Source organism: Lissotriton vulgaris, chromosome 3_1 (assembly GCF_964263255.1).
Source record: "Lissotriton vulgaris chromosome 3_1, aLisVul1.2, whole genome shotgun sequence".
Lineage (NCBI taxonomy): Eukaryota > Metazoa > Chordata > Amphibia > Caudata > Salamandridae > Lissotriton > Lissotriton vulgaris.
Genome location: NC_141689.1, coordinates 101259754 through 101285844, shown reverse-complemented (window position 1 = coordinate 101285844; position 26091 = coordinate 101259754). Strand labels below are relative to the sequence as shown.

The window sequence follows — 26091 nt, the reverse complement described above, 5'->3', positions numbered from 1 at the left end:
TGTCAAGAAACGCGTTACAATCTCATGGCTCCTTCAAATATGGGCCCATGAACAACGCGGTATGCAGCACTGACCCCGATACAATTGTTACAGGGCGACCGCAGAGACATCTCAAGGTAAGAATGCGAGGTCTCAATGACAGTGCGCCCCAGCTTTCCGGCTTACCTGAACTGCACCAAAAACATAAACACATGCAATCTCAAATAGCTGTACAAGACTAGAAAAAAGAGTTGTATTCCTTAACTTATTTCCAGTAATGAACATGCGTGTCCGATGCTTTGTCCCTCTACATTGCACAACCATGGCAGGGGGTTTGATTAGAGCCACCCCAATTTTTTTTGAATAATTTGGATTGTCCTATTACAATTAATACAAACTCAGTAACTTAACAAGAATGGTATAAAGGGTTGCATTTCTCCTGTGCTTTTTCTGAGACTGCACACACGTTGTTTGTAACATGTCTTCTTGTACTGGAAATTGTAACCTATAGCAGCCCTTCTTCTTTAAGAACTTAAATTATGCTGGGAATGCCGTCTCTGGAGTTGTTTTAACATTCCTGGCATTAGCGTCTCTATCTTTGAAAAAGGTATTACGTGAGAATAAGGCACATGGAGTACCATTGATTGTTCTATTCGGTTCCTAAATTTGAACTAGATTCAGATTCTTCTTTTCTTTCTTAAACTTTTTTTGTCCCTAATGTTTACTAACCCTCAAGTGCTGAAAGCATGTTTTTATCAATGTGCCTGAAATTGTTAAAGTCCTGAATGCCAACCTTGAAGTCAAGCATGCCATAACTTGAATGTTTCTGTTCCAAGGGTAAATAAGGTCTCTTTTTATTCACTGATAGATATTTTTATGAGCACGACCACGAATTGAGCACAAGCACAAATTCCAAGGACTGACGTCCTATACAAATAATTTGACTTTAAATGCACACGTCACAAGAGGCGTTATAACCATGTGTAATTGTATTCAATATATGTTATTTTTTAGCCTTGAAAAAGCCCCCGCCTTCCAGGCAATTAATGGGGTGAAACACGTGTTGGCTACAAAACTAAATATAAATAAGGCTACAGACACAGAAAAGAGAACAAAAGAAAGAGCAAAAAAGCCTTGAAATACACAATGAAGCAGTTCAGGACCTTCTTTCAATAAGCATCTGTCTGGCAAAATTGGACGCTCTGCAGCACAAACATCTATGTATGAGGAGGAGTTGGCCCAACCCCTAAGGAGTGTCGCAAGAGTTTCCCACAACAATCGATGAATATAACAACATTTTGATAAATAAATCTGTCTTCCAAGGTTTTGTTAGGAGGGGGTGGCTCAGAGGACTAAAGCACCCACTGCAGGGGCCTGTGTTTGACCTCATGCTCACAGGTTCAAAACCCGGGGTCCACACAGCCTTTCATCCATTTGAGGTCGATAAATCAGTACCATTGAGATGGGTAACAATAAACATCTGTTATTCAGTGCCAGGACACCTTCGGGTAATCGTGTGCTTTACAAATACACCTGTTATGTTATAAACAACACTGTACTAAGGTGTTTAGTCAGGTATTTGTCTTGCTAATTTAAATAACATTTAGGATTTCCTGCCTATTTGTCATTTAGACTCACTTAAAAATAACGAGTGGAAAGCTGTTCCAATTATGTGTTTATGCGTTTTGAAAACTAAAGGATACATACGGAAATGCAGGTAATGCTGTGATTTGATATTGATCATGACCAAATAAAGATGGTATATTGATTACAATTTGGTGTAGCGTATCAGATAGGTGATACAGTTCAATCAGTGCTCTCAAGCTTGCAGACCAAGGCTAGCTAAGATTAGGTCTGCGAGGAGGAGGATAAAATTGGACCCAAGAGAAATGCAGGAGGGAGACCCTTTTATAATACATTGACTGATGCAGCATTAGAGTTCTCTGTCTGAATTAGCTCTTGAGGAGAGACATCTGCATTGTCATGTAGAGGCCTCCAAAGACACGTTGGGCTGGGAGGCAGACAGCCTAATAAAATATATTAGGAAGCTCAAGTGTTAAAACCCCAAAAGTGGATCAATAGAAACTGTTCATAGCAAAACAAAAGTTATCTCTTTCAAAAGAGATAACACTACCCAAGCATTTGTGGGGGGAGGCAGTGATACTGCCCAACTGGTGTTTACCAGCCAAAACAGAGGTTCAGCCAGAAACAAGGATCCGATAGCCCTTATTACCCACAAGAGAGGCCCAGCTGACATTCACATGGTTCCATCACCCTCCTTGGGTATTGATGCAAATATTGGCAGGTCCAGTTAGTAGTGGATTTTTATGGTCTCAAGGTTGCCTTATGGTATGCACGTAGGTCCTTTTGCACAGGAGTGGCCAATACTTTTCAAGTTGCAAAATTCACCTGGTACGAAAGGGGTGCATTGTTTGTTGTCAGGGTTCCTATTGAACATGGCATCGCTCAATCGATTTACATCATTAGGTTTGTTGTCATCAAGAATTAAACTTTTCTTAGTAGTGATGTACGCTTTTCCTAAGATAGATAGCTAGATAGAAGAAATCTTAATGTTGATGTATGAAGATTAATAGAGGACACATATCTGATCTCTATCTGCTTCTATCAGTGTCTGATACAGCATCTTGGAGTAGAGGGTTTGGAGTGGGCTTGACTAGGTTCAGTTTAGCAATAGTTATTAAAGATTTGTAGGAATGTACTAAAGACAAATGTAGCTGTCTTGCCAACCTCAAGCAACCAAAAAAGGATAGATAATGAATGCATACATATGTAAGCACATAGAGGGGTTTGGGTCCGCCCTCTTCATACATTGGTCTGTGGAACTGCCATTTATAATTTGCTTCCACCCAACACAACATACTGCATGGGGTAATGAGTCAGCCCTCTTCAGTCATTGGGTCTCTTGCCCAGTGAGTGATGGCATTTTGCCTGATCACATCCACCAACAAAGTAGTGCCATGGCTGGTGGGCTAGTACTTTGAAAGCCCTTTTTATTTATGTGTTTTGTTAGTCGTCCTTGCGTGCTTAACTCTGCCTTTAGGTAGCAGAAAGAGGAATCCATTACTCACTTTTCCTTGTGCTAAGAAGAATCATATTTTCCTGTGATGTGCAATGTGCATTCAAACAAAAAGGAATTTTTATACCTGTTCTTCCTGCAACCACCTACTATTAAACATAGTTAATGATTATTGGCTGCACCACGCCAACAAGAGAGTACCCGCACGTTAGCAAACTCTGATCATGATTGGTTGGCCACAATGCAATGTTAGGGACCATGGCAGTGTCAGCATTACTTGAAATTTCCAGGACAAAAATGTAAGCAGGGAGCCCTGTGTGGTGCTGAACTAGGTGTCTAATAAAAAGCCAAATAATGTTCTAAGAACAATATGTAAGTTGACAAGAACGCTTGCATGGAGTATCCACATGCAACTTGGGCTAAGTAATATATGGGCAGAACCTGCTGGAACTGATTTTTGTTCCACAGCTGCTGTGAAGGCCAGGTATGGGGAGCAGGTTCATCTTGTAAATATACACATGCACTACATGGCCTGAGCCTTCACCGGAATCCATTCTGCATTAATCAACGCCTGGCCGGTAGAGCTATCTCGATTGGGTGGTGTTAACTTATAAGCTTTCACTGTTTATTGAATTTTAAGCAGGGTTTGTAATCCTGATTGGGGTGGTGCCAGGGGGCTATAATATGGGTTGCCAGCCCTACCAGGACAACAAGGCCAGCTTTAACACAGTCCAGTGTTTTTAATTTACAGCTAGACACATTGCCTGCTGACAGCTTGACAAATGTCTGGGAAAAACCTGTGGACCTCACCATAAAACACTGATCACGAACAGTTACTCCATAAAAACATGCAATGGTCAGTAACTTCTTACCCACTAGTTACCTATGCCCACAGAAGGGGTAATCGCAGAAGGGAAGAAATATTGGGCTGTTTTCCAGGCCACCTTTGTGGGCCCCTAGGTGCTTCTAGGTCTGGCTGGACATCGCAGCCATCTGCAAAACATTTTGTTACCAGTTCTTTTAAATATACATATTCTGCCAGAGCAGTGCTTCTACTCCCTGCTTTCCTCTGTGCTAATTATAGCGCTCTGACTTGACAGCTTCAGGAGGCGCTATAAATGCAAGACTTCGCTTTTTAATGCGATGATGCGGATATCACACTGAAATGTGTTAGTCTAACGCCTGATGGATTGTACTTTGCCGGGCTGAGAGTGTAGTTTGACTGCACCTAGAGGGGTATCACTTTCTCACAGCTAGTTACATTGGAATAAATTAAAGACTATTTATATATTGGAACAGTAGACTCAATCATAATGCTGTTTGTCACATTCAGTACGTCACCCCTTGTAGTCATCTACACAGAAAGCAATCCTCACAGACTTTAAGAAATTATACAATTTGTTCATGCAACACATTAAAGTGGATTTGGGGATGCCTGTGTTTTCATCACTTATTAAAATGCACTCTATTTTTCATGCTTTGGTAAATTAAAACCAGACCTATTGACTTTGCCAAAGCTTGTTTTTATTTGTGGGAAATTAGAAAATGGCCCATGTGTATCTGTATGAGCAATATTGTTTGAAGATGACAAGTGCATTTTAATGTATTTAGAAATTATTGGTTAAAACAATTATATGTGTAACATGGAACAAATAACTAAGGCAGGGGTCTCCAAACCGGTCCTGGAGGGCCGGATCCATGCCAGATTTTTTGGATATCCCCATTGAGATACATGTAGTTATTTAAAAAATCTGGCATGGATCCGGCCCTCCAGGACCGGTTTGGAGACTCCTGAACTAAGGAATCTTTAAAAAACATCAAAGCCAATGCAGGTCCAGTATAGTAAACATTGCACTTTATAAATGGAAGAAATTCTGTATAAAATTAGTTTCATACGTGTTTATGTTGATTTAATACATGATCATTTGTAAAGAATACCTTCACCAATATGAGCAGTACTTGAATCTTTCATTGTAGTTGTACCTGGCGTCCACAAGAGGAAACAACTATTACTGGATTGGACTTACAAATGACAAACCAGGGGGACACTGGTATTATGTTGATGGCTCAGTATACAAAGAACCATTGTAGGTATTTTTGCTTCTTGCTTATTAATCCTATAAGGTGCTCCAATTAACATACAGAACATGCTTTTAATGATGTGTACTTTATTTTAAGGTGGTTGATGGTGCACAGATTCAGCTGCAAGGAGGTGTCACCTTGTGACTTGCTGTAATGAGAATATGTTAAGTAGGTCTTGCCTACTGGCTTCTTTAAGCTGGTCAAAGAACCATTGTGTACAATACAAATACTTAGAGCGGTCCTAAGGTCAGCCAATAGTTCGCCATTGGTTGGTTTTCTTGTCAATCTCATTTGCTCGTTTCATATCCATTAGCTTTCCTTCTTTTTTTATGCGTCCCTTCCCTGGTGCCTAGCTTCTTTTCCAACCTTTTATTGTATGACTTGTATTGCAAAGACAGCATTGCTGTTGCTCTGGAAGGAGTAGGCTGCTATAGCCAGTGTATTTGAGCAGAAGGTGTAATTAGAGTGACTGAAAAGATGTTGCTTCTGGAGGTCCATAAATATGCACCCTGGGCTGCTGTAGCACACCAAATGGCTGTAGCAAATTTCCCTGTTCCTTGCCAAATGGAAAGTAAATAGAAAACATTTTCCTTTAAGGTATCTAAAGGTATGAGTTTGCTTTCCTTTCAGTATTTTGATTTTTTTAAAACTGTTTTAAAGCAAGATTTTACTAGTAACTATTGGTAAAACCAATAGCCTTCCACTCTCATTATTAAAACAAGACATATTGTCTATACTACCACTTGTTTTTATTTGTAAAGTGTACCATGACCAAATAACTTCTTAGTGTTGCTGTGCTTAACCCAATGTATGTACGCTGCCTCTGCCTCTATAGTGCTTACATCATGCACTTGCTCTCAGGTAGTGGTTTCGAGAAAAAGGGGTACTGCAGCCTGCATTGGAAAAGTTATGATTGCAGCTTTTTAAGAACATGAAAATGTGAATACCACTGCTTCGTTAAAATCAGTGAGACCTATTGACTTTGTCCATCCTTCTTTATTCGCCTCTCCTGTCCTTTTGCTTTTTATTTTTTGTTTTGTTATCTTCTTTTTACTGTTCCATTGTAAGCTTAGAGCTTGATATCCCGTTTGGTGAACAGGTACTCTGATATTCTTTCCACCTTACACTAAGTGCAATATCTCCTAATAAGGCGGACAGGATATCCGCCAGGTTTGGGATGAAATGCGCATCTGCCAAACTCTTAATCAGGACATTAATTACACGATCTTCCTTCCTGTTGTATAGTGGGCTATTAGTAGTGGTAAGTGTATGTTTACCACTGACATTAATTCCAGTAACACTGTATAGGATCCAGGAAAGGTCTCAATAAATTAGTCCCTTATTCAACCCTTTTCAGTTGTAACAGAGCAGTCAGGCCTAACTTAGTGTTGGACTTGGCCCTTCTGGCAGGTTCACCCCTGAACTTTTTGCCTTGAATTATAATGATTTCTGGTCTTTGCGCACTTTGACACTGTAGCGCAGTGTAAAGTGCGTGCGATCCCTGAGTGCGTGTGTGAGATTAGCCTGCCCTCCCATAGGAATGCATGGGGAATGTATGTGTCCCTGGTAGTTCCTGATGCATGGGGTGTGCAGGCTCGAGTCTGGTATGTGCGGACTCGTGTGATTGAATGCTGCGAGATGATGTATGCGGTGTGTATGTGTCTAGTGTGGAAGTGCCACTTCTAGACAATGCTGTGTGTGTGTGCTGTGAAAGTGCTGGCGTGTGATTGGCTGGAGCTGGCTGGGATGCCAGGCTCCATGAGTCTGTGTGGTGAATGGAGAGATTAGCATGCTGATGTGAGGGAGGGGCTGCACCTGGGTCCTGAATAGGGCTGGGCTTTTCCCACACAATGCTGGCTCCGAACCCTGTGGTGCGACTGATGACCCTAGCCTGCCTGGTGAATGGAAAGGGTGGCTGAGGTAAACACAGTGCTCCAAAACCAGCTGCGACTAGTTCTCCCCCCACCGTGCACCTGAAGACAAAGGGAAAAGGTGTATAATAGAGGGGCTGTGACCCCATGAAAATTTTCTTGTTCTGACACTTGAATCTGCCAGGGGCATGCTGTTGCTGGGGCCCAGGGGAAGGTTTGCCCTCCCTGGGCCCTGCCCAGCCCCTGGACAATTGAGGTCCTGGACCCCTGAAGGGCTTTGCTGTTTTCTGCGTGCCTAGCGATTTCCTTTGACCCCCAACGCTTGGGAGCGCTACTCCTCCTACCTAGTGCTTGGGAGCGCTGGTTCTTGCCCTCTAGCGCTTGGGAACGCTTCCTTTCTGCTGCAGCGCTGAGAGCGCTTTGTTTGTCAGGCCGGTGCCCTTCCGGCATTTGCCCATCTCGTGAAGTTCTCTGGGACCCCCAGCGAGTACCTACCTCTAAGCATGGGCAAATAATCCGTTCCGCTCGCAAATTTTCGGCAAATTCGCAATCCGCGAACTCTCGCGAATTTGCCGAAAATTCGCAAATTCGCACGCAGCAGATTTTTTTGCTTTGGTGATACAATATTGTGGATCGCGGCGTTCACTTACCGCCCTTCAGCGTTTGCAGAGTTTTTCTCCATATTTTGCGTGTGCTGCGCCCTTTTGGATCTTGCTGCGGGATCCAGCGGGAGTTTGACGACCGCGATTACGTCATCGCGGCTTGCCACCTTGCACAGCACGCATCGCGAGAGCTCGCAATTGCGAACACGTAGATGCGGCGGGCAGCAACAATCTCGCACTCGCGAAATTGCAAAATTTGCAAATCTGCACAAGAAATCCACCAGCAAGCAGCATAAACCTTCTGAAAATGATGATTTTTATCAGAATAACTCCTCAGGTTGACATTTGCCTGCACTTTTTTTTGCAAGGAGTCCATTTTGGGGGGGGGGGGGGAGGAAGGAAGTGCCCCACAGTCTACAACTTCCTGTTCCTGTCCAGCAGGCTCCTCCCAGTGCTTTATTCATGTGCTGGTCACTTTCATTTGGATCTTGACCTGGAAGGATTACTTTTTGTGGATGCTGCTGGATATTTGGATTTGAGGCCTTTTTGACTTTCTTTGGATCACTTTTGGATTCGAAATTTCACAAGTAAGTTTGTTTGGGGCATTACAGTTGCTGCAACTACAATTTTGGAATTTTCGATTTTTGGGCTGTTGTTGGGGCCTTTTGCCCAGGGGTACTCTGTGGTGGATGGACCGAGTCTTTCTGTGGTGTCTCTTTAATGGAAACATCATGGAGGGCTTGGATGGCATGGGACTGTGCTGATTTTTCTGTGTTTTTCGATTTTTTTGGGCTGCTGTTGGGGCCTTTTGCCCAGGGGTAGTGAGAGGTTCATGGACTGAGTCTTTCTGTGGGGTCTCTTTAATGTAAACATCATGGAGGGCATGGATGGCATTGGATTGTGGTGATTTTTGTGTGTTTTTCGATTTTCTGGGGAGTTGATGGGGACTGGCCATGTGGGTGGGGGCCATTTTGAGTGCTGGTACAGGCAGGCCCTGGCCATGTGCTGGGGGGGGGGGGGGGCAAGGGGCCATTTTGAATGCAGGCAGTGTTCTCAGGCCTGAACACATTTTGCCTAGCTTTCATCCATTATGCCCAGGGGTAGTGAGTGGTGCATGGGCCTAGTCTTTCTGTGGGGTGTCTTGAATTTAAACATCATTGAGGGCATGGATGGCATGGGATTGTGCTGATTTTTGTGTGTTTTTCGATTTTTTTGGCTGCTGTTGGGATCTTTTGCCCAGGGGTAGTGAGTGGTGCATGGACTGAGTCTTTCTGTGGGGTCTCTTTAATGTAAACATCATGGAGGGCATGGATGGCATTGGATTGTGCTGATTTTTGTGTGTTTTTTGATTTTTTGGGGTGTGGATGTGGACTGGCCATGTGGGTGGGGGCCATTTTGAGTGCTGGTACGGGCAGGCCCTTGCCATGTGCTGGGGGGGCATAGGGCCATTTTGAATGCAGGCAGTGTTCTCATGCCTGCACCCATTTTGCCTAGCTTTCATCCATTATGCCATGGGGTAGTGAGTGGTGATTGGGCCTTGTCTTTCTGTGGGGTGTCTTGAATTTAAACATCATTGAGGGCATGGATGGCATGGGATTGTGCTGATTTTCGTATGTTTTTCGATTTTTTTGGCTGCTGTTGGGGTTTTTTGCCCAGGGGTAGTGAGTGGTGCATGGACTGAGTCTTTCTGTGGGGTCTCTTTAATGTAAACATCATGGAGGGCATGGATGGCATTGGATTGTGCTGATTTGTGTGTGTTTTCCGATTTTTTGGGGTGTGGATGGGGACTGGCCATGTGGGTGGGGGCCGTTTTGAGTGCTGGTACAGGCAGGCCCTGGCCATGTGCTGGGGGGGCAAGGGGCCATTTTGAATGCAGGCAGTGTTCTCAGGCCTGCACCCATTTTGCCTAGCTTTCATCCATTATGCCCAGGGGTAGTGAGTGGTGCATGGGCCTAGTCTTTCTGTGGGGTGTCTCGAATTTAAACATCATTGAGGGCATAGATGGCATGGGATTGTGCTGATTTTTGTGTGTTTTTCGATTTGTTTGGCTGCATAACTGTTCATCCATTATGCCCAGGGGTAGAGAGTGGTGCATGGGTCTAGTCTTTCTGTGGGGTTTCTTGAATTTAAACATCTTTGAGGGCATGGGTGGCATGGGATTGTGCTGATTTTTGTGTGTTTTTCTATTTTTTTGGCTGCTGTTGGGGCCGTTTGCCCAGGGGTAGTGAGTGGTGCATGGACTGACTCTTTCTGTGGGGTCTCTTTAATGTGAACATCATGGAGGGCATGGATGGCATTGGATTGTGCTGATTTTTGTGTGTTTTTCGAATATTTGGGGTGTGGATGGGGACTGGCCATGTGGGTGGGGGCCATTTTGAGTGCTGGTACAGGCAGGCCCTGGCCGTGTGCTGGGGGTCAAGGGGCCATTCACGGCCTGCACCCATTTTGCCTAGCTTTCATCCATTATGCCCAGGGGTAGTGAGTGGTGCATGGGCCTAGTCTTTCTGTGGGGTGTCTCGAATTTAAACATCATTGAGGGCATAGATGGCATGGGATTTTGCTGATTTTTGTGTGTTTTTCGATTTTTTTGGCTGCATAACTGTTCCTCTGTCTTCCATTGCTTTTAGGTGCCCAAGAGAACCACCAGTGCCAGGAAGAAGTCCTGCAGCGGTGTGTGCAGCATAACGTAACGCGATGTCACATATGGCCACAGACAAGACAACTCTGCAACTCGTGCAACTGCGGCCTGCTGTTCTGACATCTGAAGAAGATGGCCCCAAAAAAAGTTCCCCGTAGCTCCTCTAGCAAGAAAGTTGCCAGTAAGGAGCAGAAGAAGCAAGTGGCGCCACTTACCAAGGAGACTGGTGTGCCGACCGCCACATTTTTTCCGAAAAAAATAAGTACGCCTGCAGCAGCAGCCGGGTCTTCTGGGGACCAAGCTATCGGGAGCAGCACCCCGCTCCATTGGGCTCAGTGCCACCACAACCACGCCAACTTAAGTCCAAGCCCTTGAGTGCTTTAGAGGCCGCCAGTATAGTTGTTCAATCACCATCGACCAGTGATGTTGGCTCATCGCAAGAAAGTAGCAGCAATGTCCCTCAATCAACACAGGTTGTTGTAACTCATTTGACGAGTGTTCAACAAGCACAGTCGCAACAACAACCACATGTGCAAGTACAAGCCCAAGTACATGTGGAAGGAGAGGCAGCGCAAGGAGATGCGCAAGCAGAGGTGCATGGAGCGGCACAAGTGCCCACAATAGTTGTTCCTCCCCAAGTAGGGGCACATCAGGAAATCGACATTCAAGCCGAGGTATCATTTGAGGAAGCCACTCCTCCTGATCATTCATTGTCTTCCACATGCCTAGCAAGGAAAAGATCAAGGATGGTGTCTACATCTTCTTCAAGCCCCCTCCCTTCTGATGATATGGATCCAATTTGGAAACCACCACTGCCGTCTGAGAGTGAGGCACACCATGATCTGACAAAGGTAGCTAGGCTTAAAAGGAAGGTCCCCGGAATGGAGTGTGATGATGACGCTGAACAAGAAGTGGCGTATACTCCTGCTGATGAAGACTCTCACGATGACGATGCAGTCATCATAAACGTCACTGCAGCCCCAGCGGGCATGCAGCAAACAGACATTTTGACCCTAGCCCGAGAAGCTGCTGAGCGTGATGTTGACGACAAGGCAATGGGACCACCACAGTTAACTAGTACACCACCACCTACCATTCCATATTTTCTCGCCAGAAGGGACCTCCATCCACCTCGACCTCCATTTCCTCAATTAGTGGTGCTGCAAGTGCACAACGTAGTAAAGTTCGGCAACACACATCCTCCACTTCATCTGGCATTAGCATGACCAGTATCGCCTCCTCCGCCCCCCACAGACATTTGAAGTCCGCAGTTTGGGACTTCTTTAGTGTTAGCACAAAAAGGGAAACATAGCCATTTGTAGCATTTGTAAGCTTGGAGTTAGTCGTGGTAAGCTTGGTACCAACTATTGTACTGGAGGCCAGAGAGGTCATCTTGAGAGACAGCACATTGTCAAATGGCATGCGCACCTAAAGGAGATCAAGGAAGCCGGAATTGCAAGTCAACAAACTGTATCCGTTGATGTTTCATCTGATGATGACGAGGAGGAAGAAGCGTCAAACACTTCACTTACACCCAGTACCCCTGTCAGCAGCACACCCCCTGTGAGCCAGACTAAGAGTGTGGGAGAGAGTGAGACACCAATGCAAAAAAGTTCACCATCACCGAGCGTAACTGGGTCGAAGAAGTCATCATCATCCCGTAAAATCATGGTCCAGCCCACCATTAGAAGCATTTTGTTTTCAGATGCGCCATTTGAACGCAACCACCCAATGACGCGTCTGTATAACACTAAGATGGCTAAAATGCTAGCTCTGGACCTTCTCCCTTTTTCTTTTGTGGAAGGGGTTGGTTTTCTTGAATTAGTGGCAACGCTCTGCCCTAAATGGAAGGTTCCTAGTCGGTTCTATTTTGCCAGAGTTGCGGTTCCAGCATTACATGAAGATGTGCTGGAGGTGATTGGGGCAGCTTTGCAGAAGAGTGCTCTTCACACTATACATCTGACAACAGACATATGGACCAGTGGCGCAGGCACTGATTACATGTGCATCACTGCACACTGTGTCTCTTTTTCAGTAGTTACAGCAAAGCTAAGGGCAGGTGTTGACCCCGACAACGCTTTTAAAGCTGCTCGGAAACATGCAACAGTAGCCATGTTTGGCATGGAGACAAGTCATACAGGAGAAAACATTTTGCAGGAGTTTAACACAAAAGTCTTTCAATGGCTGTCCCCGAGAAAACGCAAGATTGGTTATGTTTCCACGGATAATGGCACCGCTGTAGTTAAGGCCATGGATATGGGTAACTATTTCAGAGTGACGTGTTTGGCGCACTGTATAAACCTGGTTGTTAAAAAATTCTTGAGTGTAGAAAGTCCAGTGTGCGAGTTACTGACCACCTGCCGAAGAATGTGCACACATTTCAGCCATTCTTTTAAGGCCCTGAAGCATCTGAGGGGCCTGCTACATGAACGTCGAATGCCAGTGAAAGCACTCATCCAGGAGGTGGCAACACGTTGGAACTCAACCTTCTACATGCTTCAGCGTCTGTATGAGCAGTGTGCAGTAGTCGATCAGTATTTCTTTACACAGGGTACAGCTATGAAGGACCTGAGGATACATGCGGAGCAATGGAAGCTAGTTAACAGCATGACAGACATGCTTTGTCCTTTTGAGGTCTTCATGCGTGCAGTCAGCAGGGAGGACTGTAATTTGGGAAAAGCTATCCCATTGTTGCGCATGCTAGAGCACCAACTGAAGGCGGTGTCTTCTACGTTTCAAAAAGATGAAGAAAAGCAAGAAGCTTTGATTTGGCGGAGAAATTATTACAGCGACTACTTTGCGATGAACGTCTTCAAAAGATCCACACAGAACAGCATTACATTTGTGCTACTATTCTGGATCCACGCTACAAAAAGGCACTGGCAGGCAGAGCATTCTTTCCTTTTGGTGACGCAGAAGTTTTAAAGTACAAACGTTGGCTAGCTCTGTCAGCCATGAAGTTTGAAAGAGAACGGCAGGAAATTGAAGAAAAAGGCAGTACATCAGCATCAGCAGGCCATCCGGAGTCAAAAGAATCCACTTCTGCACCTGTGGCTGTGGCAGAAGTGAGTGATTTTCCCTCTCAGCCGTTAAAGACACCAGCAACCGGATCATCTGCACCAGACACAACAGTAGCATTGTGTGAAGAAGAGGATTGGCTAATTCAGCTTGGGTTTGCTTCTGAAAAGGTCCCAGCAAAAAGTAAGCAAAGTGGAGGAACTGTGGAGAACCTTGAGTCGATGGTGCAGGACTATCTGAATGACTTAACAGAGGTCTATGTTCATGATGACCCATTGGCGTATTGGCATGGGAAAAAAGAATTGTGGCCAGAGATCTCCAACCTGGCTATAAATTACTTGTCTTGCCCACTCACAAGCGTGTCTTCTGAATGTGTTTTCAGTGCTGCTGGTGGCATTGTAACTTTCAAAAGGACCCGCCTCTCGCCCAAAAATGTGGAGAAGTTAACAATGATCAAGATGAATCAGCACCTCATACCACCAGATTACAAAGTACGAGCATACACGCCGGAAGAAGACGAGGAGGACACCAACTTAGATGAGGGAATTTCTTCTCTGTTAGGTGACCTACTCCCGCCTGAATTCGCAGAGTATGAGGACGAACTCTTCTTCCCTGACACCGAGCCCTGAAAATGAGCCAATGAATCAATAACTTTCTTTTTCATCCTTATTCACTTTTATTCCTGTGTGTCTGTCTTTCTTTGTTTTGCAAAGTCTATATAAAAAAACTTTAATCACCTAATCACAAAAACAAGCCCATCAGCAGAACTGTCTTCACTTATTTGCTTATTGATTTGAAGGTGCCGCAGTCTGCATTCCTCAGGTTCACAAGTTCACAAGAACATGCTCCTCTATCCTCCTCCTCCAGACTCCTATTTCCCTCCAAGCAGATGGCTGGATTACGCCCAATGAAGAAAGACTCTGCTTTTGTGGGGGTGTTCGACTTCTTTGCGGGTGAGTGGACGGCTCTGGAGCCATTGCTGGGAAGGTCTAATACCGGATAAAAGTCGTTTGGAGAAAATCAGAGTTGAAAAAGTTTTTGCCTTTTTGCTCACTATCATGTTTTCGGGGGCCTGTTTGGGTGGGTTCCTGGTGCTTGGGGGTGGGTTTTGGGGTCTGGGAGAACTGCTGGCACAGTCTAATGTTGATTGCATTTGTTTTCTAGGACATCCATGGTGGAAAAGTGGAGTTATGGCCTAGCTGCACAGCGCGTTTGGACAGAAGGCCCAAAAATATTGTAAGTATGAGATTTTCCATTTTTGCTTTTTGCCTGTTTGGGGGTGTTGTGCTTTTTTGCGGGTGGGTTGGCGGGTCTTGGGGCATTGCTGGGAAGGTCTAATACCGGATAAAAGTGGTTTGGCAAAAATCAGACTTGAAAAAGCTTTTGCCTTTTTGCTCACTATCATCTTTTCGTGGGCCTGTTTGGGGGGCTTCCTGGTGTTTGTGGGTGGGTTTCGGGGTCTGGGAGCACTGCTGGGTATGGATACTTTTGATTGCAAGAGGTTTGAAGCAAATCCATGGTGGCAAAGTGGAGTTAGGGCCTAGCTGCAGAGCGCGCACGGAGTGATTCTGGAAATTTGGCTGAAAATTTCTAAGTGCCCATTTTTTAAGTTTTGCTTTTTGGCTGTTTGGGGGTCTTCTACTAGTTTTCGCCTGGGTTGACGGCTCTGGGGCCATTGCTGGGAAGGTCTAATACCGAATAAAAGTGGTTTGGACAAAATCAGACTTAAAAAAGGTTTTCCTTTTTGCTCACTATCATGTTTTCGTGGGCTTGTTTGGGGGGCTTCCTAGTGTTTGTGGGTGGGTTTCGGGGTCTTGGAGCAACGCTCGGTATGGATACTTTTGATTGCAAGTGGCTTGAAGCACATACATGGTGGCAAAGGGGAGTTAGGGCCTAGCTGCAGAGCGCACGTGGAGTGATTTTGAAAATTTGCCTGAAAATTACTAAGTCCCCATTTTTGTAGTTTTGCTTTTTGGCTGTTTGGGAGTCTTCTACTAGTTTTTGCCTGGGTTGACGGCTCTGGAGCCATTGCTGGGAAGGTCTAATACCAGATAAAAGTGGTTTGGACAAAATCCATGAGGAAAAAGTTTTTGCATTTTCTGACATTTCGCTCAATTTAGCTTTTTCGGGGGCCTGTTTGGGGGGCTTCCTGGTGTTTGCGGGTGGATTTCAGGGTCTGGGAGCAACGCTCGGTATGGATACTTTTGATTGCAAGTGGATTGAAGCAAATCCATGGTGGCAAAGGGGAGTTAGGGCCTAGCTGCAGAGCGGGTCTTGGGATATTGCTGGGATTGCTGGGAAGGTCTAATACCGGATAAAAGTGGTTTGGGCAAAATCGGAGGCAAATTTTGCGTTTTTGCTGACTTGCTTTTCTTTGAGGTGCTGTTTGGGGGGTTCCGGGTGTTTGTGGGTGGGTTTTAGGGCCTGGGACCACTGCTGGCACAGTCTAATTTTGATTGCATTTGTTTTTCAGGAAATCCATGGTGGGAAATCTGAGTTAGGGCCTTGCTGCACAGCGCGTTTGGACAGAATTGATAGAAGGCCGGAAAATATTGTAAGTATGAGATTTTCCATTTTTGCTTTTTGCCTGTTTGGGAGTGTTGTGCTTTTTTGCGGGTGGGTTGGCGGGTCTAGGGGCATTGCTGGGAAGGTCTAATACCGGATAAAAGTGGTTTGGAGAAAATCCATGCTGAAAAGCCTTTTGGCACTGTTTGTAACTTAGGGTTCGTTAGGGTTAGCACTAGCAGCAGTATTCCATGTGTTTGGGGGTGTTCTAGATTTTTGCAACTGGGTTATGGGGTTTTAGAGCACTCGTGGGAATGTGTAATTTTGGTTGCAAGTGATTTGAAGAAAATCCATGGTGGGAAAGGGGGGATTTGGCCTAGTTAAAGAAAGTGTTTGCCACTATTCTTAACTTAGGGCTCGTTAGGGTTAGCACTAGCATTATTGTATTGCATGTGTTTGGCGGGGGGGCTGTTTGTGGGGGGTTTGCGAGTCTTGGAGCGATGCTGGGTATGGATACTTTTGCTTGCTTGCAAGTGGTTTGAATACAATCCACGGTGGGTAAGGGGGAATTTGGGCCTACTTTACATTCAAAGTACGTTTTGTCACCATTTTTCTACTAGGCCTCGTTTTTTGAGATCTGATTGGGGGTCTTCTACATTTTTGCGACTGGGTTTAGTAAGGGTCTAGGAGCACTACTGGGAAGGTCTAATTTTGTTCTAAAACACAGTTTACAGTACACCTAGCTTGAGGGGAAAGATCCGGTAAATTAATTTGCCCATACTTATTTATCCTTCAAAAGGAGACTCAGACAGAGTACGCACTTTCAAAAATATTGTACTGTCTATTAGGAAACTCAAAGTGTGACTTTTTGCACTACACAGCGTACATACCTTATATTTATTTGTCAGTGGTGTTCTAATATCACTTCCTGTTTTTCCATCAATAATTACAGGCCGGGTTTCAGTCTGTGCAATGGGAAAAAAAGGATGAAGTCAGGCTTCACATTAGCGAGCCGCAATTCAGCATCCGCCAGGCAGGCAGGTGTCTTCTGGTCACCAACATTGATGGACGGAGCGTCAGCTGGAATGGAGAGTCCCGCTAATAAGAGGAATGGTTTGATGCATGCAACTTACCAAGTTCAACAGGACAACTACAACAACATTCTTTTCTAATTATATTTTAAGTAATGTTATTGCTGTGAATTTCTATGAGTGTGACTCTGCATTTCTTTGATCTCTGCTTCTAAATTCATCCCTACAGCCATTCTACAGGTTTTACTTATGCTATTTTTGAAACCTAATTTAATGTAAGAAGTGTTTCTCTGAGTGCAGAGATAGGCAAGTTAAAACGCATAATTATTACTGCAGCCCTGTACTGTCGCATTCTTTCATTCACGGTTGTCGAAAGTACTACTTACTTTTCAGTAACCATGCATGCAGTAGTGCATGCACTTCCTTTATGTCACTTAATAGATTTATGGTTAGCTTTGTACACAAAGATTTGTTTATCTTCAATTATTGTTTGTCCATGCTGTGCTTTTTTTTCTTCTCTCAACAAAACTTTCCCAAAATCCCCCATTCCCATCCATTTTCAAAACCCTAACCCTCTTCCCCCGGGCGGTGTGGTTTTGATTGATGTGTGACTAAATGACAGCAATAATTCCACACACTTGCTAGGGGAGGTTAAGGTCAAAGCAACAGGCTGGTGAAGGAATCCGAGGATATATTCTATTCTTACTCAGCTTGACACTCAGTCACTATTGGCAAATGAAAGCAGATTTATATGTGCGCCATCAACTTGATTGGTCATCAAGAACATCCTCCTCCTAGACGTGGCAAATTATTACGCTGCTGTGTCCTTCAACTTCGGTACTGTTTCTTGTAGTAGTAGCCAATGTCAAAGAAATTCAACGCAAGTACTAGTTATATTTTCAATACTTTGACATCCTTAGCTCCGCTGATTCCACTAGCGGACACGAAACCTACCTGAGCGCTCCACGGCGTTACGCTGGACTGAGGCGCGCACTTTACAGCAATATAGCGGCGTGTTTTAAAATCCTGTTTGCCTATTATCTTTAACCTCATAGATGCTCGTAAACATCCCTCCCCAGTGCTGCGCTGTCCATTGGAACTAGTGCTGAATGGACGTCCAATGGTCGTGCGCAGCACTGGGGAGGTAGTGCTGCTGTCGGCCAATGCCACCGACGCAGCACTTAAGGGGTTAATCTTTATTTCTTTATCCCCTGTTTTTAAGGGTCATCTCCACACACTTGCACCATAATCGGTACTGTCACCGCGCTTTTGCGGGTCCCGGTTCCTGTGGGCGGGTAGTGTGAGCAACAGCGCTTTTGTGGCGGCCATATTGGGTGAGGGGTGCACGCTCTAGCGGCTCAGGCGACGGCCTCCTCTTAAAGGGAGTCATGCTTACGCGCAGCGGGTACGCCGGATCATCACCGGAGTCACGCCAGAGTCCAGTCCGTCTGCGCCCGTCAGCGTCCCGGAGGCGAGCGGGGCGGCGGCTTGGGCTCTGCCACAGGGCATATGTGCTCCTGGGCCCCCCATGCTCTGATATACATCTTGTGAGCTACGCGCATTACAAAATCCATCGGGTGGCTGCTGTACAGTCTTCCGCGGACGCTACAGGGGTAAGTCACGCTGCCCTGGCTGCGGCTGGCGCCCCAACTGTGCTTCGTCTTCGCACACCAACAATAAGATCAATAGTGTTGGGTATCTCTGCATGCTGTTAAACACCAGATCTGCATGCAGACATGCGCAAGACATTTATGATCTCCTCGATATGGAAAAGCCACTTTATCTCATGCTGACTGAGACGTGGCTGGGGGAATTCTCAAACCCCGATGTTGCCATGGCTATTCCTCCTGATTAAAATGTCTTCAGGAAGGACAGACTTAAGGGAAGGGGCGGTGGAGTGGCACTGGTGGTGAAGAAATGCGTGCCATGTTTTATTCTGCCAGTGGATGACATCCGCGGCTCTGAGTCCCTTGCCTTTTCCATCACTCTGGCACCTCACGAATCCTTTAAAGGATTATTAGTATATAGGCCACCTGGTCCACCTGAAACCTTCTTTGAAGAGATCAATTCGGTTTTATCGGGACTGGCCCTGAAAGCAGAACATTGCATTGTAGCCGGGGAATTCAACTTTCGTATGGATGATCCATAGGACCCGGATACCATCAAACTTCTGGAGGCTACGGCCCCTCTGGGCCTGATCCCCTACCTTCGGGGGCCAACGCACGACAAGGGACATACTCTCGACCAGGTCTTCTCGACATCTCCTCTGGAGGTGAAGGAGATTATCCCGGTGCTTTGGTCAGACCATAGGCTAGCCAAATTTCTGGTTAGAGGCACGGCGAAACCGTCTAATCCCGTGTCTCAGCATCAGGGACGAGTCCCCAGGGCATATCATCGAGTGACTCCAGCTATGCTGGCTCAGGCCGCTCTGGATCACCCTTGCCCCCTCTCAGGCGACCTGGAGAAGGACCTGGAGTCTCTGCAAGCATGGCTATTAGATAGGCTGAACGATCTTGCCCCGGTGTTGGCCCCCCGCTTAACATCGAAACGGGTTTCGGCTCCCTGGTTCACTGCGGCACTGTCGGCCGCTCTGCAGCAGTGTAAGGCAGCTGAAAGAGCCTGGCAATCACAATATGACTCTGTGGCAAGGCTGACCTACAAGACAGCGGTCAAGGCCTATCATCGGGACATTCGCCTAGGAAAAAAAGCTTATCTTGCAGGGAGGATAGAAGCCGCATCTAACTCCTGTAAGGAGATTTTCACCATAGTGAGAGAATTTATGGCTCCTCGTTCCAATACATCCCAAGGTATGCCCTCCAAGTCCTGGGCTGCTGATCTTGCAAATTTTTTCACCAGCAAGATTAAACTTATCCAGGACTCTTTTCCACTGGCGGCGCCCGTGGGGCTGATCAACCCTGAGGACGACTCGTGCCTTTCGGCCCCGCTAGGTCTGGTGCTGGCCGTTTTTCCATCTATCTCAGCCCCTGCTTCCTTAGCGCTTATGGGCAATCTTAAATCTGGGTCGCTTCTGGACCCCTGCCCTGCCAAATTCTTGGCAAAAATGGCGGAAGTGATAAATCCGCTGGCGAATCCACTCCTGAATCTCTCGCTGAGCCAGGGAGTGGTTCCGCAGGCCTGGAAGCAGGCAATGGTCATTCCTTTGCTGAAGAAGCCTAATCTCAATCCTAAGGCTCCGGTCAATTATAGGCCTATCTCCCTGTTGCCTGCTCTCACGAAAAGTTTGGAGAAGCATGTACACACGGTGCTCTCCAACTTTCTGGAAACACACGAGATTCTGCACGCCACCCAATCTGGCTTCCGCCCAAATCTCAGTACAGAGACCGCGCTCCTAGAGGTCTCAGAAACCATTAAAGGGGTTTTGGACACCGGGGGCAAAGCCATGCTGGTTATGTTGGATTTGTCGGCGGCCTTTGACACCGTCCCTCATGAGGGCCTTCTCGCAAGACTCTATGAGATTGGCCTATGAGGGACGGTGCTCAGCTGGTTTTCATCTTTCCTAGCTGGCCGTCGACAAATGGTCTGGGCCTCCCCAGACTCCGCCGTGATGCCGCCACTGGGAGTCGGGGTTCCGCAGGGCTCTATATTGAGCCCGACCCTTTTTAACATCTTTATGACCCCTTTGGCGGCGCTGGCGGAGTCGTTCGGGGCCCAGATCGTATTCTACGCCGACGACACCCAGCTCCTCTTTTCTTGTAAGAGGGGAGGAGACTTCGATGGAGAGAGTATCCGGGATTGCCTTGGGGCTGTTTTTAAATGGTTCCAGCTGAACAGCCTCAAGTGCAATTCTGATAAGTCCGAGGTACTCTTCTTCGGGTGTGCTACGGAGCCAGACTGGCAAGCTTGGTGGCCCATTAACATGTTTCCTCCGTCCTGTTCATCCCAAGTAGCTAAGAACCTAGGGGTCAAGATGGACAAGGGCCTGACGCTGAGTTCCCAGATCCTAGGTGTGACGGGTACATGTTTCGGCCTCCTCAAGATGCTGCAGAGGTTTCTGCCTCTTCTGTCTGAGGAACACAGGAAGCTGACTGTGCAGGCTCTGATAGGCTCTAGATTGGACTACTCCAACGTCCTCTATCTGGGCCTGCCAGAGTATCTGCTGCAGCGGCTCCAAGTTGTGCAGAATGCGGCCGCGAGGGCCATTTATGGCCTAAACAGGCGGGCCAGTGCTGCCGGTCTTTTGCAGACCTTACATTGGCTGCCTATCCATAAACGGATTGCCTTCAAGGCGTTAACTTTGGCCTACAAAGCTCTTCATGCTGTGGGAGCTAAGTATCTCCAAAGGAGACACGCCTTTTACCAACCGGCTCGCTCTCTCAGATCAGAATCTCTGTTTCTGGCGGCTGTGCCGCGTGTAAAGAGAGCTCGCATTGGAGGCCGCTCCTTTGGACTGCTGGCGCCACAGCTGTGGAACACCTTGCCGCTGACACTCCGGGGAGCTAATAGTCTACTCGCATTCAGGAAAGGCCTCAAAACCTGGCTGTTTGCCCTCTAGGCTGTTTTCTGTCTTTTGCTGTTTCTGCTTTCCACCTTGTTTTTATTACTGTGCTGTGTTATTCTGCTGTAGGTCTCATTATTAAAAGCGCCGGGACGCTCTTTTTGAGTAGCCGTGCGCTATATAAAAATAAATATAACATAACATTACATAACTTTACCATTTGTTAGGCTACATTGTGGCACTGTTCTAGTGTACTTTTACCTGCTATATTCTCTATCGTACCGTTCTAATGCTACGGTAAGGACAAACAAGGTTTCATTTTTTTTTTTTCAGATGCTGTAACTGACACTGTGTAACACCACAAGTACCACCGCAATGATGACATTTCATCCACCCAGGATTGCCAACCTTAATCGCCATTTCGTGTGCAGCCAGCCCTATTTCCAAACACAAATTACAGGTAAGATAAGCGTTTGGGGGGAGGTACTATAATTAGGAGAGACAAGAGACTGACGGTCCTAGGACTATTGAATTCACTTACTCTGTGAGAGGCACTTAGTTTTGAAAACATTTGGGCCATTAGTACTTACACAACTTGAATCAAGATGCCACGTAACTTTCTGGACTGTTAAACCCCCACCCACCAGCCTCAAAAGCAGTAAAAACACGTATGCTAAGATAAAGTTTAAAGTATATTTATATATCCCTAACATAAATAATGTCCCGCAACACCCAACTCACCCCCCCCTCCCGACCCCCAACGAATGTCCCTGAAAACTAAGTCCAAAAAAATAGAAAACCCAACTCCCAATTCCCACCACCCAGAAGTCTTTAAAAAAGGGGCAAGGGACTGTCTCCTCCTACTGCTGGCTGCTGTTGACTTTTTGGGCCAGGTCGGCTTGCTCCTTGCGGAGGGTCTCGAGCAGGGATTTGGTGTTGAGAAGCTCCTGCTCGTGGTAGGAAACCCTCAGGGAAAGGCGGTGCATCCTTTTTTGGTACTGCTGTGGGGGCAGCTGATTTCTTTGCTGCTCGGCGGTGGCGGGTGACTGCTGTACCCCGGCTCCGTACTGCTGGAGACCTGCTGCGCTGACTGGCTGACCCAGGGAGCGCGGAGGAGAATGCAGGTGTCGCCGTCGATGTTGTTGACATACTAGTCTGCGTGTCCTCCTCCTCCCGGGCCACCAGCTGCTGATATTCGGCGACAGTGGCCTCCAGCCTCCGTTGCCGGGCCCTTTTAGCCAGCTCCTTCTGTGTTGGTTTGGAAGGAGCATCTATGAAGAAAGAAAGACATAGTCTGTAACCAATGCTCTTTAAGATTAACACAAAATGATTCAGCAGAAAGTTGTGTCACAGTAGAACTAGCAACTTGCAAGCGTAGTACATAACTATTGTGGCCAGTATCTATCTAACCTCCCACTTCTTCATCCTTGCTCTAACATTAGTGGGAGTTTAAGGAATCAATTCTACGAGCACTATGGATTCACTCCATTGGAGTCCACTATGACAGTACACCAGTCTTATTATTCTTCTTCTCTCTTGTTTAGCAAAATTGGTACGTTAACTTCTGCAAGCCGTCATAATGTCAACTTGCACCCGAGAAAAACAGACGCCCGGCATGATGAGTGAGACAGACTTGCCTTACTGTACCAGTCCAGTACATGCAGGTGGTGATGCTCTTACTTTTCTATTATGGGTGGCACTGAGAATACTCTGTTACAAGGGCTACTGCTTAATTAATTTAAATTTCACCCTACAGTGCCAATGAATACTAGAAAAGGAAACTGAAGAAGATAAATAATCTGATTATCTTTCACTGCACATGGTATGTATTTGCTTACATATGGGATGACTTTAGGTCCACACATGAATGACCGAGTTCTACTAAACTTATTAACAGAGGTAGTGAGTGGCTATCGTAATAGCCGGATATATGCTGTGCTTGCAATACAAACCACTGCTACTATTCATGGTAGTATTCGGACAAAATTACAACTTCTTTTCCTTGCCTTTCCTACACTGGGACGGACGTGCGGGTGCGGTGTTACATGCTCTTCAAAGTAACACTTAGTTCATCCAGTGACCGTCTACTCTGTCTAGATACACATATGCTATCTAAGAGTCAGATAGTACCATGATCCAGGCATCCATCCATTCAAACTATATGTCAATCATTCTTCTTCATGTCTCTCATCTGGACAAACCTTACATTTTCTCACGGGGAGCAAACTATGCTGTCTGCAATCTCAATAAGTAAGGAATATAAGAGCCTACCACTGCTTGCCACTACCGTGGCAACCCGCACAGCAGTTTGGTCCGGCACTTGCACCACCTCCTCCCCAGAGCTTTCCTCCTCCACCTCCGCGCTGGGCCCAGCACCAGATGTTCCACCTACAAAGTACATTTAAGAATGTTAGATGTCATAGACATACACAACTCACTAGAATTTTGTCTAGGAATGAAGAAATGTGAATACAGAAACCAATCTAATAATTTGTGACTGTCTACTCTAAAGTAAAAATGTCCCTTTTTCCAGGGAAGGGTGTTGTCTTGCTGCACTTTTTGGCACAACTGATGAATGCTTGCTTTTTAACACGCACCATTTTTCTCATAACAGACAGAAGCTTCACTTCTAAGAACAAATCATCATCATCACCACTAGGACAGAGGGACCAATGATTTAGCACCAAAAAGAAGTTCAAACCAGGTGTGGGCTCGGCTCGCCCACAATAAATGTGTGAAATAAATCACTATAAGCACTTTTCCATTTTTAAATCAACCGTACTTTATGTTTCATGACAAGCTTGATTTTAATAAATATTTTTACTTTTAATAAAGCTTTAAAACTTAAAGAGAATCTGTGGTTTTTGGTCAAGAGTGAATGAGCAAAAGGTTTTGCAATTTGTAAGCATGAGTCCGTGCCTCTGACACTTCTGGACTCCGTACTCTTGTCCTGCGTTGGATAATCATCATTGGGGATCAATCATCGATGAATTCGGGAGCTAAATGATTCTGCCACACTATCTAGTCAGTAAGGAGATTGGGGGTTCTTCAAAGACTGATATCACTGAGGTATGTGGAAAGTCTACCTGCGCCTATTATAATTGATAAACAATGCACTATTTAGTGTCCATAGTTATGTTTGTGCAGATTTGTCCCTGCAACAGTAGTAGTATTGATTGTCCTCCTATCCAAACCAAAAGTAAAGTACTAGTATCTTATTCTTTCTTGGTGGTCATTCACCTTTTTATTGTTGGTAATTTTCAAAGAAGCATAAACATTTAGAAGACTTGAAAAGACATTATGGACAATCCCAGAGGACTGCACTCAGTGCATAGAGCTATTGCTGACTAGAATGGGAGTTTCGTTTTACACCTTTTGCCAAATGTGCAATCTTAGTTAGCTACACAGACAGACTAATAAGAATAATCTAGTAATACCACAGGGAGTCATAGTCGAGGCAGGATAAGAATTTAGATATAGTCTACAAGAAGATCAAAGACGATTTAGAAAAATCGAATGAGAAACGCTAGGAAACAATAGGTACTCTATATTAAAATTAAAACTTACTGGGGCTAGCAAAGGAGCCCTCGCCTGACCGATCCTGGCCTTGTTCAGCAGCAGCAACAGCCTCCTCCAATGTCCTCATGCCCCTGGGGGGAGCTGATGTACAACATGAAAGAAAGAAAGACCAGAAAAAATGGATTATATTTGTCAACCGAATCAAACATTTCAAAAGAACAATAACAAAATATTTTGGCGAAATAGCAAATAGACAACTATTCCATGGGATATATTGACCTATCTCATGTGGTCTACTACGATATTAGTATTGCTTGATTTGCGGACCGTCGACTTGGAAAGTTATGTAACTCACTAAACAAACTAATAAAAAGGTTTGCCTATGACTGGCAGGCAGCAGTCCGCAGCACGCGAAGTGACAGACAAAGTCCATCGTGATTGCAGATCAGCGACAAAACTAAAAAGTTTCCTACTACATTAACCAGTCATTAAAAGACTCAAACTATCAATCCAACACCACTATTTCTTCTTATTGCCAGGTGTACAAAGGAAGGACTGGACTTGAGTCTGTAGGGGCAGATTTAGAAGCCCCTAGCAGCTCTTTTGCTCCATTGTTGCGTGACTTTTGTGACGCAGCGGCAGAACAAAAGAGGCGCCATGGTGCGGCGTATATTAACAGCGTGACGCATATGGGAGATGCATCACGTTGTAAAGCCCTGCGCCATCAGGGGGCGTTCCGGTGCAAGGGAGGGCGTTCCTGCGCAGGAACGCATCCTAAAAGTGGCTGAGGGAAATCTACAAGATTTCAATCAGTCACTTTTAGGACAATGATGCGTGACTCAAACCCTGCACCTGCTTGAAGCACACATACGGCTTGACGCAGCATTGGGGAGATAGGGCACCCCAGAGCATTGCTGGAGCTGCGCCACCATTGCAACGCAACTCCAGCAATGCGCCGCCTTTACGGCACAGATGCGTAACGCTTTGGTGACGTTTTGGGCCCATGGGTGGTGGTGGCGTGGTGCACAATTACTGGCGCATCCCTGCTACTTTGCAGGATGCACCGGTACTTAAAAATCTGACCCTTAGTGTCTAGCATTACGCAGTTCTTTAAACTACACTCATACATAATTTCTCAGGCCAATGAAATGAACACAAAATCGAAAACAAATAAGCATAGTAGCAACGCTACTGAGAAGGAGAGCAGTGCACCTGAAATGCACAGAAGATTTTGAAATATAATTTACCTACAATGTAATCAGCAGCATTATTGCTCTTGGTAAAAAACAAAAATTTGCAATATAATAACACACAGAGCAGGAGAAAACAGAGTAGTGAAGTGAAGAAATAGCT

General features: G+C 45.7%; 1 protein-coding gene across 1 annotated transcript in view; it reads left to right on the top strand.

The window, feature by feature from the left end:
* Nucleotides 1-26091, top strand: part of LOC147726027 (CD209 antigen-like protein C) — a 156475-nt gene that overhangs the window by 115724 nt on the left and 14660 nt on the right. The window contains exon 6 of the mRNA XM_086962859.1: nt 4994-5103. Within this exon, the coding sequence (XP_086818985.1) occupies nt 4994-5103 (110 nt within the window). The remainder of the gene's footprint in view (nt 1-4993; nt 5104-26091) is intronic.